Source organism: Suncus etruscus, chromosome 7 (assembly GCF_024139225.1).
Source record: "Suncus etruscus isolate mSunEtr1 chromosome 7, mSunEtr1.pri.cur, whole genome shotgun sequence".
Lineage (NCBI taxonomy): Eukaryota > Metazoa > Chordata > Mammalia > Eulipotyphla > Soricidae > Suncus > Suncus etruscus.
Window position 1 is genome coordinate 27,165,423 of NC_064854.1, and position 17,364 is coordinate 27,182,786.

The 17,364-nt window shown below is 44.5% G+C and overlaps 1 protein-coding gene across 1 annotated transcript in view; it reads right to left on the reverse strand.

The window, feature by feature from the left end:
• Window positions 1-550: 550 nt before the first annotated feature.
• PIP4K2A (phosphatidylinositol-5-phosphate 4-kinase type 2 alpha) overlaps window positions 551-17,364 on the reverse strand; it is a 161,303-nt gene continuing 144,489 nt past the window's right edge. Inside the window, exons 7-10 of the mRNA XM_049777801.1 lie at window positions 12,621-12,734; window positions 5,884-6,127; window positions 3,735-3,838; window positions 551-928 (exon numbers count right to left, since the gene is read on the reverse strand). Of these exons, the coding sequence (XP_049633758.1) occupies window positions 848-928; window positions 3,735-3,838; window positions 5,884-6,127; window positions 12,621-12,734 (543 nt within the window). The 3' untranslated portion in view covers window positions 551-847. The remainder of the gene's footprint in view (window positions 929-3,734; window positions 3,839-5,883; window positions 6,128-12,620; window positions 12,735-17,364) is intronic.

Sequence of the window (17,364 nt, forward strand, 5' to 3'; positions counted from 1 at the left end):
GCAACATAAGTAACAGTGACAAGAAGCTCTGGGCAAGAAAAGAGAAGGAAGCGCTTTCCTGGATGTATTTACTGAGGTGAAAGGTAGGGTCAGTAGGGAAGGGTAGTGGGGAGCATCTCTTCCTGGAGGACGGGTACTAAGTTTCTGATGTCCTGGAGTCCTGACCTGGGGCACAGAGAGGGCACCCTCTGCCGGGGTGTGGGAGATGGCAGCCCCCCTCCAGCCAGGGATGGGGGCACCGGGCACAACTAGTAAGGAGTATCGGCATATGGGCCGCTGTTTTCTGTAGACTCACCATCATCATCATTATTATTATTATCTTCATTATTATTTTGAATACTCTCACATCTTTCTATCTCCATCTCCCCCCCACCCCCAATAAACTGATCCACAGTTTATTGTGTGAAGCCAACAGGGTTGGTCTGACATGCAAGGTCTTCCCCCCCGCCCCCCACCCTGCAGGTCTCACTCATTAGTTCATACCCATTCATTCATTCATAAACATGGCCACAGCTCAAGCCACAGGCTGGCGCTGACCCTCTCCCCACCCTCATTCTGAATGAAGATGGAGGTGGGGGTTTCTCATCAGTTAATCAATGGTTAGGATTGCCCCTACTGCAGGCCCGCCCGCCTGCCTGTAGTCAGAAATAGCTAGAACGCTGCTGGGAATGACCAGGTAGCTGTTAAAGCGAGTAGCCCCCCCCACCCCGCCCCCCCACATTGGTCCTCTTGGCCCGGAGATGTAAACGAGGAGGTGTGCTTCGCTGAGTTTGGTTTCTGTCTCTTCTTCCACCGGCGCCACCTCTGTCCTTTCCGAAGCCCACGTCTGTGCGTGGCCAGCACGAGGTTACGTCAAGATGTGGCCAATAAAGTCCAAAAAGCGCTTTGAATACTGTTCGGGGTTCACGGTGGAGATCTCGGCGCCAGCCTAGGCAGAGGGGAAGAAGAGAAACATGGGCATGGTTACTACCATTCCTTAAGGCAACTGGTCACAGAGCAAATGGCATCATGCCTGTGGGGTCTCTGTTCGGCAAAGTTGAATTGGTACAGGCACAGGTTGTGTTATCAGAGGTTTGAGTGTCTGTGTGTGAGTGAGGTCAGGGTCAGACGCTGGGGCTGGAGATATAGCATGGCCGTAGGGCATCTGCCATGCATACGGCCGAACTGGGAGGGACCTGGTTCGATTCCTGGCATCACCTATGATTCCTAGCCTACCAGGGGCGATTTCTATGTGCAGAACCAGGAGTAACCCCTGAGTACTGCCAGGTGTGGCCCAAAAATCAATCAATCAATCAACAAATAAAGTTAAAAAAAAAAGTCAGATGCTATGAGTACATACACACTGGTGCTGCAATCTTATGTTTCTACCTTGTGGTCAGTAGTTACAAGGCACAAGGTCATTTTACTTTTTTATTTTCTTTCTAGTTTTTTGGTGGAGACCCACAAGTGGTGACTAGAGGTCCCACTAGCAGTTCTCACTGATCAGGCTGGTGACTCAATGCATGAGTTTAAGACCATGATGCCAATTTGTGGTGCCAGGGATTACCTGGGGGATATCCTGGCAATGTTCAGGGGGGCTCGAGGGCAATACCCAGTGATTCTGGGGACCATGTGTAGCTGGTGATTGAACTTGGTTTGAGCCTATGCTTATAGGCATGTACCCTATATGCTATACCATCTCCTAGTCCCCATCAAGAATGTACAATAGACACAGCTTGGCATCATTGGCATCATTTGACTAAAAGAAAACTTGGTAACAATGATGTAGGTTAGCAACAGGGTCTGTGTCAGCTGTTCCAGACATCATAGCACTGAGGAATGTGTCTTTCCTAGAGGGACATGGGCTGGATCCTGAGCCAGGAGTCCTGGGGAGCCTCTCCCAAGACTTCTTAGGAACCTGTAGGAATAGGACTAGGGGTGAAGGGGTGGAAAAAGACCTACCATGAAGACACAGGGCTGGCAGGTAGACCCTGCTAATGCCATCTGAGTCACCAAGGTACCAAATGTTACTTGTTAGACTTTTAAGGTCACTGGGAAGAGATCTGTGATTGACAAGTTTTGTTTGGGCTGCTCAAGTCTCCATGAAGGATCCAGGTCTTATAGGCTGAGCAGTTCCCAGCAGCAACTTAATACAACATTCCTTAGCTATTAGTAATGTCTTGTTCTTGCAAACTGGACAGGATTTCTGGCCATGTGGTACTTTATGTCACCAAACTGGGCAAAACTGGAGCCATTTTTGCTGGGGTATGTGTCATTTAGAGCAGAATATCATGTTATAGCAGGATGGAGGAGCGATGGGAACAAATGCCAAGCAAGGTCCCACCAAACTTCCCCAGCTTGGCCAATGGGGGGAACTGAAGCTCCCCAGCATTTTCTCAAGGCCACACTACTGGTACTGGGAGAAGTGGAAAACCCTGCTTTGCTTGTGTAATCTCCTATGACTTCAACTAGAGCGAGCTTTGAGATAGTCACAAAGTGTGGACAGATCCTGTCTCAGCCTCCTTGGCTGGACTCGGGCCCAGCACAGGGAGTGGTGTGCCCTGGTGCATGTGTGTCACCAATGTAACTCAAGAGGATGAATGCCAACTGTGCAGGGGCACACACTGTGTCCCCCAAAAATCTTCCACTCCTGACTGATGTGGGATTTCCAAAGTGTTCCCTGGACCTGGTGAGGATCTGGTCTGTGCTTTTAAATAGCAAAAATCTACAAATAATCATGTTTCTATGGCAAATGGAGTATGATTTCATTACTGGAACAAAGAGTCTATTTTGTTTTAAAACAAAGAAATAGTATTTTGGGGGAGGATGGTGGTGGCGGGCCACACCTGGCAATATTTAGGGACTCTTTCTGGTTCTGTACTCAAGGGCCCCATGTGGTGATGGGAATGGGAATGAAACCAGAGCCAGCTCCATGCAAGGCAACTGCCTTAACCCCTGTATTATCTGTTTGGGGCCCAGAGAAAAAGTCTTTAATAGAATTAGATGGTTTGGTGGATGTTGGTTCCCTGAACACTGCTGCAGAACCAACTGTCCTTTGAATAAATGAGCTGAAATGGACCCAAAAACATCTAAATGATGGATGTCACGAATAGGGGACAACTAGGTTGGTGACCTCAAATGGAGGGGTGGGAAGGAAGAGAGATAGGGCAAACATTAAGTGTACCTTGCTCCCCACCAAAACCCTTTCCCCACATTCCTGGGGAAATCACCCCAACACTTCTTAGTCCTGGGATCCCAAGAAGCTGTCAACTCAGGATCTAAAAATGGGCTGGCCAGAGTGAAGCCAGCCCAAGGGAGGTGAAGAACTCATATGTTAAAACTCTGCCTAACCCTCAAGAGTCCAGTAGAGGGAAAAATACCACTCACTGTTAAAAAAGAAATATAATCCTGCATATTCTAGAGTGCCTGTAGTGCACGGGTGCCCCATGCTTCAGTTTCAACATTTCAGAACATGTAATTACCAACATGTTTCTCTTTGGAACATTCTTTCCAACAAACAATGTTCTGTCAAATATTCTACTAATTCTGCTTCTACTCACACCTCCTGAGTGAGTTTGAGGGACCTATCCAAGGCCCAAGGAGTCACTGTGAGTTCTGCAGGGAACAAGGCCCTCCAATGAAGGGAAGCTCTTGGTTCGTCTTGGCACTTCAGTCTGCAGTGAAGACCTGGGAAGACCATCGAGGGGACATGGAGAACACATATAAGGTAGAAAGAATAAGCAGTGAGCACTTACCCCATGTTTAACAGTTTTTGCAGCGTGGGCAGCTTTCTTCTTCGCATCATAATGAGTCAGGATGTCGATGATGGCCATAAAGTACACCTCTTTCCTGGGTGAGTCTACAAAGGATAAGCAGGATAAGTGAGGCCCAGTGTGGCTCAAAGAACAGACATCCCCAAGAGGTTCAAGAGCTGGAGAGGGGGGTGCATGCAATGACAGGGGAGACAGGAATGGAGACTTGAAGGGACAGTGGTGTGGAAAGAGTACATTGTAAAACAGACACTGCTTGCATGTGTCCACAAAGCTGATGGCTCATCTCTGTTTGTACTTTGGGGCAAGGGGTGGTCCTCCCTAGCAGTGCTTAGGGGGCCATAACCAACATACCAGGGCACCAGCACAGAGGTTCAATGCTCATGCCTGAGAAGGTGGTGCTGGGGGCACCAGGTATGCAGTGGGCCAACTCTTAATTTAGCTTCCAGCCCAACTTAGCTCTCTAAACCCAGTTCTCTTTTAATGAAAAGTTTTTTTTTTTTAAACGAACCCCAGGATATCCACAGCAGAGGTCAAAAATGAGCATTCTTATTTTGTGGATTCATCAACATTTTCTTTCATGATTGTGTACTGCTTTGATAGACAAAATGTGACTTAAACTTTTTCTATATTGGGGTTGAAATAATACTATAGCAGATAGAGTGCTTGTCTTGTACATAGCCAAACCCTAACACCCCATAGAATCTTTCAAGCCCTCCAGGGGTGATCCTTGTGTGCAGAGCCAGGAGTAAGCCCTAAGCTTACACTGGGTCGGGCCCAAATACAACCCCCCCCCCAAATTAAAATACTTAAAAACAGTAAGGTGATCATGTTCCTTAATTCTTTTTCTTTTTAATTTATTTATTGGTTTTTGGGTCACACCTGGTGATGCTCAGGGTTACTCCTGTTTCTACGCTTAGAAATTGCTGCTGGATGGGGCCGGTGAGGTGGCACTAGAGGTAAGGTGTCTGCCTTGCAAGCACTAGCTAAGGAAGGACCGAAGTTCGATCCCCCAGCATCCCATATGGTCCCCCCAAGCCAGGGGCAATTTCTGAGCACTTAGCCAGGGGTAACCCCTGAGCATCAAACGAGTGTGGACCAAAACACCAAAAAAGAAATTGCTGCTGGCAGGTATGGGGGACCAATTAAGATGCCAGGATTCGAACCACCGTCCGTCCTGGGTCAGCTGCATGCAAGCAAACGCCCCACCACTGTGCTATCTCTCTGGCATTGGGTGATCATGTTCCTTAATTCTTATTTATTTTGCCACTGATCAAGATTCTCACAATTGGATAAAAGGGGGCAGCATTTATGTTATCTATTTTCTAAATATTTCCAAAGGTATGATGTTATTAAGAGCAATAAGAAAAGTACATTTGCTCATTTCATTTTCTGTGTGTTTAAATGAACAATTTGGAAAAATATGAAATAAACAAACTTGGTAGATATGCCATGGGATTGTAAAAAACTGCTAATAAACCACTATTTCATCACTCTGAAAAACAAGAAGATTCCTCTTATAATATCTTAAAATCTATATCTAGTATATTTAAATAGAAAATCAGTAGCTATGGTAGGAGGTGATCATCTACAGTGACAACCAGCTGCCCAGATATTGGGACCAAGACAGATTCCAGCTGGGATATGGCCACTTTATCTCCTCACTCCCCCATCCTCTTGAGAACCAGGGTAAGCCTCCCAAAAATGACAAAGTAAGATTCTGTGTGGAAAGTAAGACAAATGTTCCTAGCTCTATAGGTCTTTGGCATTTGGGGGGGGGGGGGGTCCACACAGGCAGTGCTCAGGGCTTTGTAGTCAAGACCACAGCTGCAAATGACAGTCAAGTGCCTTGACATTTTATATTCTGTCCTCAGAGATCTGCCCCCCCCAAATACTATAAAGCATTTCTTATATACATTATTATCATTTATATGTGTATATGTGTGTTGAATGTGTAGAAATTTCCTTCTGTATCACAGAAATCAAAGACCGCACACCTTTACATTTCCAAACCTTTCACATACTCGGGGCGCCAGACTCTTGGGATTCTGAAGAATGAGCCTTGTAGGGGGCTTGGGACTGGGAGTGGGGGTGACCTCACAGTCAAAAGGGGATGCATCAGGGCTTGGCTTACTTTCATGGCATTTAATTCCATACACGTCGATGTTGGGATCAAACTCTCCGGGAAGCAAGGGTGGGGAGCTGTTGAGCGTATTTCCAGGGCTGTCAGGAGGGGTCCCCACAGGGTGGGTGCTGTCGCTCTCCCCTTCTTCTTCTCCCTCATTTTCCTCACACTCTACTTCCTCTTGCTCAGCACGCTCCACATCGTGAATTCCCACCAGCAGGCTGTAGTCCATGAGCTTCAACTGGGCAAGAAACTGCAGGAGAAGAGACACTGTCAGTTATGCCTCCCTTGCCCTCACCCCATTGGAAGAAAACCTGCTGGGAGGAAAAATGCACTTGGTGGGGCCCAATAGTACAATGTACCCCCATAGTACATTGGGTGAGATGCTGGTTTTCATGCAGTTGACCTAAACTCGATTCCTGGCACCACATATGGGTCCTGTAGCTAGCCAGAAAAAGTTCCTGAGTACAAGACAGAAAGAAGTAAGCCCCAAGCACTGTCCAGAAAGCAAAAGGAAAGAAAAAAATTGTGTATAGGAAAGATGAGATGCATGTTATAGAAGACGGGGGGGGGGGGGTGTCTCTAAGCCTCACTTACGATGCACCCATGATCATAGGTTACCTCTGGCCCCAAACCTCACCTCCTCATGGGGACTCTGTGCTGGGGATGAATCTGGGAAACTGTAAGCAGAGTGGCACTGCAAATGGAGTGCCAGAGGGGCTGCATTACCCCAAAGGGCAGAGAGTGGGGCTTGGCGGGGATAAATGGCACATGAGGCAGTTTCTGTCCTGGAAGTTCTGGGGATAAAAAAGGGAGAAGCTACAGTGGAGGGTGCTTCCCAGGATCCCCAGATCCTCCCTGCCTCCATCAGCCCTAATGGGTACAGGCCAGTGCTATGGGTAGGTTTGCTCCTACTGCAAAGCTCTTTTCATATTTTTCATGTCATGGTTTTTGGCCTATTCCTTTTTTTCAGTGGATGGGCCTAGACTCATGACCTTAATTGAGGTCTTGATTTCTAACCTGTCCATTCAAACATAAGTGGCATGATTGAGGTCAAGGCATGGTGGCCCTGTCAGGACACACCCTGACAGAACCAACCAGCTCCCTGTCGTCCCCCCCCCCCCCCCCCCCCCCCCGCCTGGCCCGAACAGTATCTCCTTTCCTGAGCTTATGGTCCAAGCAGACCTGAGACTCCGGTTCCTGGAGGCCTCAGTGACTCCCCTTGCTTGGTGGTAAGCAGTGGCTGGTGATAGAACTGAGGAAATGTATATATATATACAAAGGGCATAATGTAAGTAATGATGGCTCTCAAGTTTCTGACTGAAGCAGAAGCCATTTGCTGAGGCTCTCAGAAGCATTTTTTTCTGAGCCCATGGGAGACATGGGAAGAGGTGCAGAAGGGGCACTTCCTTCAAAGTCAGGAGGAAAATCTTGGCCCTTTTTCTTTACCTAAGGCTTCCAGGTTCTACCTGTTTGGATCTCTCCCTGCCAGCTTCTCCTTCCATCCCTCCCACCCAGTCTTCCTATCCTAAGGTCAGGGCTAGGAAAAATAAAAGAAATCTCACAGGAGCCGGCGAGGTGGTGCTAGAGGTAAGGTTTCTGCCTTGCAAGCGCTAGCCAAGAAAGGACCGTGGTTCGATCCCCCGGCATCCCATATGGTCCCCCCAAGCCAGGGGCAATTTCTGAGCGCTTAGCCAGGAGTAACCCCTGAGCATCAAATGGGTGTGGCCCGAAAAAACAAAAAAAATAAGAAAGAAAGAAATCTCACAGATGTGTTTGTTTCGAGAGCTAAGCAGGATCGAAGCTCACTTAAATAGAGGCTGAGGGGATTAGGAGAAAGTACAGTGAGTTCAATGCCTGCTACCACATGCCACCCAAGCATTTCTGGGTGCAATCCTAGAGGGAGGCCTCTGAGTGGCCTGGGACATTTGATGACAGCCACGCTAGGCTATCACCTCATGATGCCTTTCTTGGAACGAAGCCCTGACTCTAAATGACACATGGCAGTAAGGCATTTGCCGTACTTGGTCTGAGCTGGGCAATGCAGGGTCCCAAGAGCACCACTGGGAGTGACCCTGAGCAAAGGTGAGAGTAGGTTCCATCCCAGTGCTACCTGATATGACCCCAAAACACACCATTTCAAAATAGCTGGAGATGCTACACAGGCCAGCTCTGGAACCTGAGTGACTCCCCACAACAGGCTCTGGGATGCAAAGAGACTTGATCTCAGGAGCCTTTTCAGAACTCCGTTCCTCAAACTGAATAAACCAAGTTGCTGTATTGAGCTGCATTGGGAAGCTCCCTTAACCTTGCCCCCTTTCTCCATGTGCACAAAAATGTGAAGTTGAGCACAAGCCTCAGTTCCCCAGGAAGAAGCCTCACCCCGAAGTGCTCAGGATGGCCTCTTAGCCAGGCTCGGCCATTTTTCTCCTGAGAGCTGACAATGTCCTAGTGTAACTCCACCCTGGATTTAGGTGTAGCTACCTGAGACCCACCCATTTCTGGGAGGGGTCTTGGAAAAGGTAGATAAGCCTTTGAGCCAGGGGATTAGGGGTTTCTGCCCTGCTGGGCTCTCTGGCTTCTGGGTCTTGGCCCTTTTGGTCTTTGACCAGCATGGAGGTCAAAGGAAAGATGACTGAAAGGAGTTAAGATGCAGGGCTAAGAATAGCAATGCTTGAAAGGTTATAAGATAGGCCACACACATGTGGTGAATAGGGTATGAATAAAGCTGATGCTTCCTGATGCCTGCCTGTGAGTGAGTTCAATACCCGTGGCTTTCTTGAACCCCAGACCCGCCGGTAAGTGGGGGATGAAGCCACGTGGCTGGGGCCTAAGGACAAAGGCCTCCATCCTTCACCATCCATCCACCTCCATCCAGCACCATCCTTCTCAATAATTAATTATTTGATTCTACACTCTAGAACCCTGGGAGTTTGGGAAACTGCATTGGAAGGTCCAGTCACATCCTCTCACCCCACCCTTGCCCCCAAGCTGTTTGTTGGGTGCCCTCTAGTGCCCCAACATCTTCATTTCTGCCAGGCTGGACAGGGCAGGACTCTGCCTCGGAGTAAGCAAAGACCAGGGGTTCTGTTTTGCTCCCCTATGTACCCCCACCTGGAGCCCCTCCAAAATCTGAACTCGGACTCGACCTGCTCTCCAAATAGTGGGACTCACCCTTTGCCACCCTCATATTTGAGCAAGAAGCCTGTGATAAGACTGAGAATCTTCTGGGCTGTGTCAAGAAAAGGGAGGAAAGAGCCAAGATGGAAGAGACAACAAGCATGTCAGAGGTGAAAGCGATTTCCACTCTCCATAAAGCAACTGATTTTGAAGAAAAGGACTCAAATATACTTAGTTACTGGCAAAGGGAACTGAATGAAAGTTCCCCACCTCAGCGGGGATCAGAATAGAATGTCAATCACAGGACTTTGGAAAAGCAGCTAGATTCTCCAATAACTTGCTCTTCTCTTTTTTCCCCTTACAAAATTAGATGATTTATTCAACTATATTAAATTCATCTTTGACTTGAGGCATGATACGAAACATGAAGCAAACCAAAAAAAAAAAAAAAGCCCCCAATTTAAAAAGAAACAAAACAACAGCATTTGAACCGGCCAGTCAGCTAAATTAGAAAAGCAAGGACTGATGAAAACGCTCAACTGGATTAAATTCGAGCCTCATTATCAAGATCAGATGTCAAGCTACTTCACCATAATTACCTGCTTAGAAATTTAATGACGCTTCTGCATGAATTAAAAAAACTAAAGACACTTTTATCAACCACTGAGAATATTTTTTAATGAAAGAACACTTTATGTCCTGTCTCGATTTCGACAAAACAGCCCTGGCCATGCGTGGGATTAAACTTGCCTAATCCTCTAATCAAGGGCATTATTAGAGACAACAAAAGGGATAAGAGGATCCTTATGTAATTCAACTGTAAATTTGAACTGCTTCAGTTACATTACTTTTGGAGTCTAAATATCAGAGTGATATATGGCTCGAAGGAAAAAAAAAAGATGAAAACAATTTTTCTGGGTAGATCTCAGATAACCCGAAGGGCTATTTGCCATAACTGTTAAAACAATATTATTCAGGATCAAAGATTTGCTGATTAATGAATAAAATTTCAAAAGAGGCAGTGTCTACTTATGCTACTTAGTTATCAGATCAAGTTGACTCCAAAGGAAATGCTTAACTCATATGTATTTTAATAACAGTCACTGACAATGGAGGGAAAACAAATGCTTTAATGAAAGACTGACAACAAAATGTTAGATGATAAAAGCAAACACTTTTATCCACTTAAAAACAAGAAGACATTTGTGTCCGTCACAAATAACCACCATTTATGTACTAATCCAAGCAAGTAACTCCCATTTATAAATTAATTCAAGCAAGTAACACTGAGTACCACTCAGAAGCAAATACTGGGTGGCGGGGGGAAAGGTACAAACTTTCAGCAAGAAGTCAGTTATGGGGCTAAACACAGCAGGAAGACTTTAGGTAAGACTGTATTGCATACTTGGAAGTTGCTGAGAGAGTGGATCTTATAAACTCCCATCTCAAGAAAAAAAACTTAACTGTGAGCTGATGAGTATTAACATGACTGTTGTGAACATTTCACAATGCATGCAATAAATAGTCAATAAATATTGAATCAAATGAAACCAATATATACATTTTTAAAAGATTACAAAATATTAGGATTGGGGCTGAAACTATAGTGTAGCTGATGTTGTATTGCATGTGGCCAACCTAGGTTTCATCCCTGACACCCAATACAGTCCTGAATTCCACCAGCAGTGATTCCCCAGTACAGAACCAGGAGTAACCCCTGAATATCACTGGGTATTGCTCTCTCCGCAAAAATCAGTGAGTTATTTGGGTCATGCCTAGTGGAGTTCTGGGGATGTTTCTGGTTCTGTGCTCAGGAGTGACCTGGCAGTGCTTTTAGGTACCTTTGAGATCCAGCAGGGGTCGGCTGCATGCAAGGCACAGTGCTTTTCTTCCTATATTATTTCTGCAGCCCCCCACAAGGTAAACTTCCTTTTTATAACATCATTTATCAGCTAAAAATAATTATGAACTAACTTGACCCAAGAGACTTGCAATGAACAAGCTGCAAGAAGATATCAAAGAAAATTGAGCTGTAGCTTCAGCCCTTGTGGGGAGTACAATTGAGAGTAGGACAGTTATTCTTTGGCTAAAATAAATAAGTCATTAAACTAGCTTTTGTTTAATGCACGAAAAAGAGGACCATCCAGTAGAGCCTCTTTGGCAGATCTCAGTTGGTATGCTGGGAACAGAATTTCATAGGGACGGGGGAGGGGATGAAAGTTCACAAGAACATAAATAACATCTGAGAAAAACTTAGTAATTGCAAAACAGAATTCTTTTTGTATTGTCCTGTAACAGAAACTTTTCCAGAATAATACGGTTGGGCCTTGCATGCAACTGTGACCATGATCCGGGTTTGAATCCCCAACTCCAAGAGCAGTCCCTGAGCACTGCTGGGTGTGGCTAACTTCAACTGGAAAAGAATAAAATGTTTATTTTTTTAATTTATTTCTCCAAGAACAGAACAGCCACAAGAAGCTGTTTATACAGTCCTAATAAGCAGAAAGACAGCAAGAGGTCTATTTGTTGCACTTAAACAAAGCCTTAAGAAAGAAAACCTCTTGGATGGAAAGCGCAATTCTCATAAGTAGTTTCTCTCTCCCTCGCTGCCCTGGGCCCTCACACTGCCCTCTGCTGTCCCTGCCACAGTGGCCCTGCTGACATCCACAGCCTATTTATTGGTCAAAGTAAAACACTGGGCAACTGAGTGAGGATTTATCAACACCAGAGCTAAGTTAAAAGTAAGAAAACCCAAAGCAAATCCCTATCTTATCTCTATCTGAGATGCTCGGGTGTTTGACAGACCAATCAGGCCTTTCTCTTCCCCCTAAACTGGCTGCTATGGCGGTGAGTGTACATGAAAGTGTTTTAACCACACAAAGACAGTAAGTATGAGCCTAATTCAGAGGTTCTTAAACTTTCCTTTACTTAACCTATAAAGCACCTACACTTTCTAATGTCTTTTTATTATTTTTTAATTTATTTTTTTTGGGGGGCCACACCCAGCGGAACTCAGGGATTACTACTGGCTCTTCACTCAGAAATTGCTCCTGGCAAGCTTGGGGGACCATATGGGATGTTGGGGATTGAAGCTGGGTTCATCCAGGGACAGCCATGTGCAAGGCAAATGCCCTACCACTGTGCTATATTATTCTGTCCCAACACTTCCTAATGTCTTTCTAATATTCCTATTCATGACATGGTTGTGGACCAGGCTAGAACCCTGGGAGTCACATCTGGGGTTGGTGATTCCAATGTGCAATCCATCCACTTGGAACAAAGCAGAGAGTTGCTACTGACTGGCGCTCTTTTTTCGTAGGACAGAATATAAGACACACCTGGTTACGAACGTTCATTTGCTGACAATATAGCCCAGGTTTCTTCAACCTCTTTATAGCCACAGACTGGCACCTGTTCTGAGCACCTGCCCATGAACTGGCATTTAGCAGCACAGTGGCCTGTCCATGCTTTCTATTTTCTACACATGTGGCTTGAAGACCACGGTCATAGAAACTTTGGTTCTGCCTTGGTTTTGGATTTAGATATTTCAGAAAGTTCTTCAAAATCAACCATTTTGAGGCACTTACTCAAAGGGGCTGTCCTTTATATGGATTACTTCCCCTTACCTCCACATCCTTTTTCAGTTTTTCCAAGAACACCTTTTTGTTGTTGTCATCAATATAGATCTTTTGGCCCTCGTTAATGAAATCATTATCCTTTAAAGTTGGCAGTTCTTTGGCCTAGAACAAGAAAGAACCTTGAATTAAAAAGAAAAGAATAAGATAATTGAATAAAAAACACCCATGTGTGTCTTCCAATCCTGTAACTGAAGTTTCTATGCGTGCAAACTGGGTTTTCCCCATTTACTTCAGGGGTCTCACCCGAGGCAGTAAAATGAGGGGAATTCATACCGCAAGGGGGCGCCAGTGAGAAACGGCCACTGCCAGGAATGGCAGGTTAGTGGGATCCCAAAATATCAGGCTTTGCAACCAATTTCCTGATTCTCTTGGTAATGAACCTGACTGTGTTCTTATAGTCACTTACAAAAAAGTCTCCTACGTATAGAATGTCTTCTTGGCATTCTTTATCAGGAACCTATGTCTTGCTGGTATAAACCAATGTCACCTCATTCCCCGACCTCCTTTTTATGGGATAGCACTTGCTGGGTTCATGTCACAAATAACATTATCTTGTCCCAGAAGAGCCTCATCCAAAACTGCATCTAATTTCCAAGTCAAGGAGGATATTCCACCAGAGGTGAGCATTCTGCCCATCCGAAGACTTCCCGTACACATCCCCAGGAAAAGTATTCTGTTCTAATTCAAACAATGTCAGAGAGAAATATCATTTTTTTTTGGTTTTTATTTCATCAACTCAGAGATCACTTCTGGCAGACTTGGGAAACTATATGGGATGTCAGGGATTGAACCCAGGTCAGCCATATGCAAGGCAAGCACACTACTTGCTGTGCTGTTGCTCTGGCCCTGAAAGATTGTCTTTTAACATAAAACATAGTAGGCAAAAAAGTCTTACCCTTTCAAATGAGCAAGAGTATGGTCAGTTGATAAAACTGTCCCCCAAAAAGTAATGGGTAATGATTGGCATAGGCTTCCGAGTTGAGGGAGCCCTCTCTGAACTCAGTTATTTAGGGTAACACAGGTGTAGCAATTTGAAATATTATGATCCGTTCTATTTCACTTTGTGCAACCTGCATTTTGGGAGAATCTGAGACCCTTTAGAGTTGTTCCAGCTGAGCACAGCTTATTTCTTCCAGTTGAATGGAATTCAACAGAAAATTTTACCTTTGTTAGTCAATTAATGGATGCCTAAGCATTTCCTTTTCTGTAAGTGTGAAGCAAATGGAAAAACAAAACAAAGACAAAAATAACTCAAATGAAAGCACAAAATTTCCTTCCTGGTTCTCAGACCCCCTTAGGACAATAAAAGAAAATTCACAGGGTCTATCTATTCATTGAACCACCTTTCAAATGCCTGACTGGCTTTACTGCCTCACCCTATTTTATAAGCTCTCTCCATGCATGTGAGTGACTCACACCTACATGCACATACATATGTGCATGTATTCCAGAGGAGATGCCAACCATTTTTAACTCTGAAAAAAGGACATCTGAATGTCTGTTACTTTGAGATAGAACTACTGTCACAACAATTACTCTTACAAAGTAGGTAGAACAAAACTCAGGAATCCAAAGATTTAGATCATATAAGTAGTCACTGAAAGACTGTTGGGCACAGGATAGAAACAAAAATGACCAGGAGCTGTAGAGGTAGGAACAAATTATCCCATTAGGTGTATGAATAAGTCATCTGATTCCTGGCAGAGCTGGTCTACTTGCAAAGAATTTTGTGCTTGAGGATGTAGAAATGCAAGCACTTTCTTCAAAAATGGAAGCAGGGTCTGGCAGAGGCAATGTCTAGAGCTGCCATCAACAACAGTTTAAGTTATCACTTAGAAGGAAGAAAGCACAATAATATTTAATGCTTGAGCCAATCATGCCCTGGGTTCTTGTACTAGCACAGGAAACCTCATGAATTCTCACAGAGAAGAAAAGACAAACATGAATGTTAGCAAACTCACTCAGAAGGCATGAGGGACACCTAACCACAGAAAAGCAGGGAGTATCATAGGAGAAAGGGCTGAAGTCTGGGGGAGATGGAAAAGCAGAAATGGAAAAGAATTATGACCTTCAAGTAGACAATTCAGTGACTGTCTTGGGGGGGAGGGAGGCTTAAGGAGCCCTCCTTTCAGCTCTACCTCTCATCTCACATGTGAAAGGAAAATAGGCGAGGGGCATTTCTTGTACTTGTAAGAGCAACCAGAAGGCCGGGATGCCAGGTGGGAAGAGATACATTAGACATGCGTTTGCAATTCAGTCACATTAATGAAAACAGATGCTATTTCTGGGCATCCTGACAGAAAGACTTCATGGGGTAGGGAGAAAGCATAATCTGGCCTCATGAAACCCTGGACATCTTGCGTCCATTACTAACGCACTGAATTTCACAGGCACCCGGCAGGTATTTCGATTGAATTAGGTTCAAAAAAGGGCAGCCACGTTGGTTGAAAGACTTAAGGGCTTATTGAAAAGAATCAAGAAGCAAAGATGGATCTTTTGTAGGGCGGAAGCTAAAGGAATTGTCATTGACCTACAAAGATCCCACTGTGTGTGTGTGTGTGTTAGTGAGAGGTACAGGGCTTGGGAAATGAGTTTGTGGCCCAGATCCTGACTTCTGTCTTATTTATTGGGGACCTGGGGCTAGTTCCTGGAGAGATAGGCCTCTCCAAAAAAAGCCCCAGGCCCTTATGTGCTTGTGTGGGGACCCCAGGACTCCAAAGTACTGTGCTAATCATCTATGTGCATCTATTTCTTTTGAGAGGGGGAATGTCTGGGACCAAACCTTGCATGTGAGGCAGGTGTGCTAATTGCTGGAACAAATTGCTGGCCTAGCATTCATTTCTCACATACTCAAGGGTGCTTTTAAGCTTTATTATTATAATTTAAAAAAATGTATTTTGTCACCATGCCTTACAATTTTATATTGCTTTCATGCATGCAACATTCCGCCTTCACTCAACATGGAATCTTCTAGTTTCCATTAGGTTGCAGCAAATTGCATTTAAAAAAAAAAGAAAAACTATCAAAGTAGGAAAGAATTGCGAGCAGCCGAGAAGGTTCCCTTTGACCTTGAAAGCCTGAATGCCTGTGCACTAAAAAGAAAGGCCAAGTCCCAGGATCAGGATCTTGAATAACAGGCCACTTTAATCCTTTCCTGTCCCGTGCAAATGTGGCCAGAGAGCAGAGCAAACCACCCAGGCCGATGACTTCAGTTCCTTGATGCTGAACTGGATTCGTTAGGGCTGGATGCCAGCCAACGGTCAGCAAGCTTTCTCAAGTGGTGGTAGGTTAAGTGTTTATTTGCTTGAATTGAGAGCTCCGGGCTGGCCTGCTGTGGAACAGTGCCTGGGAATATTGTACCAAGAGGAGGCACGGGGGAACTTGGTCTCCTTCCACCACCTATTTGAGAGGTTAACACTGATTCAATGACAGACAACGTGTAGTTCTTGGTCAAGAAGGACTTGCTACTCCTTTGTTTCCTTTTAGACTTTTTTTTTTAAAAATGGAAAATAGGTTCTAAAACTTGGGATATAAACAACAAATCATGTTTGAGACTGTCTTTGTTTTTAAATTTTCTCCTTAAATATTTCCTGTCCTTTTATTTAATAAAAAATTTTAAATTGAATTACCATGACATGCACAGTTACCAAGTTCTTTATGATTGAGTTTCAGTCATATGATGTTCCAAACCCTTCACCAATGCCTTTCCCCACCCGCTCTTGCCTGCTTTCTCACACATCTTTTTCTTCTCTGTTTCTCTTTTTTTTCTCTTTTAGACATAGGGGTTTGCAATATAGTTATTACTGATAGATATCATACCTATCATTTAATCTCTATTCAGCACCCAATTCCTGTCCAGTGATCATTTCCATTCATCATTGTTGTAATGTGCCCTTCTCTGCCTTAACAGCACTCACCACTTTTTGTGGCAAGCTTCCTTCTACCATGGCTCTCTTGTCTTTATTGTTTTGGGGCGTATCCTATGTCTTTACTATACACAAAGTTAGCAGAGATAACCGGAGGCTATTTCATTCCATCTCTGCCAAATGAGTGCTGCAAGGAGCATGCACGGTGTTTCAAGACACTGGGATCTCCATAACAGATCGTCAAGTCTGCGTAGAAAATTTTCTGTAAAAATTCTATCGCTACAAAACCATCCGGACCAGGAAAATCCACTGGAACACCTTTTTCAATGAAACTGAAATGAGAATAAAACACTACTGTGAGAAAAAAGTTCTGGGAAGTGGATCATTGGGAGTAATAAATTATCTATATAGAATAATGATTCTACATAGAATACAAATAATAGTTGAAATATATGACCAAAGACAGAGATTTACTGGCTTTTGACTTCCCATACTTTTCCTGCAAATTAGTGTTTTTAAAGCCATTAAGTTATATAAGTAAGTCATTTAAGTGAATGCCATTTTGCTGCTCTAAAGCAAAAATCTACAAACTGTAATCTTTGTTGATGGAACATACAATCAAAGTACTCAAGAGTAATGAAATCCTTGGTAACATTTAACTTACTTTGGGCTGTAAAAATATTTTTTTCAATATATATTCTTTTTTTTAATATTGGTGACAAATTTTTGGGGGGGCCTGGAGAGATAGCACAGCGGCGTTTGCCTTGCAAGCAGCCGATCCAGGACCAAAGGTGGTTGGTTCGAATCCCGGTGTCCCATATGGTCCCCCGTGCCTGCCGGGAGCTATTTCTGAGCAGACAGCCAGG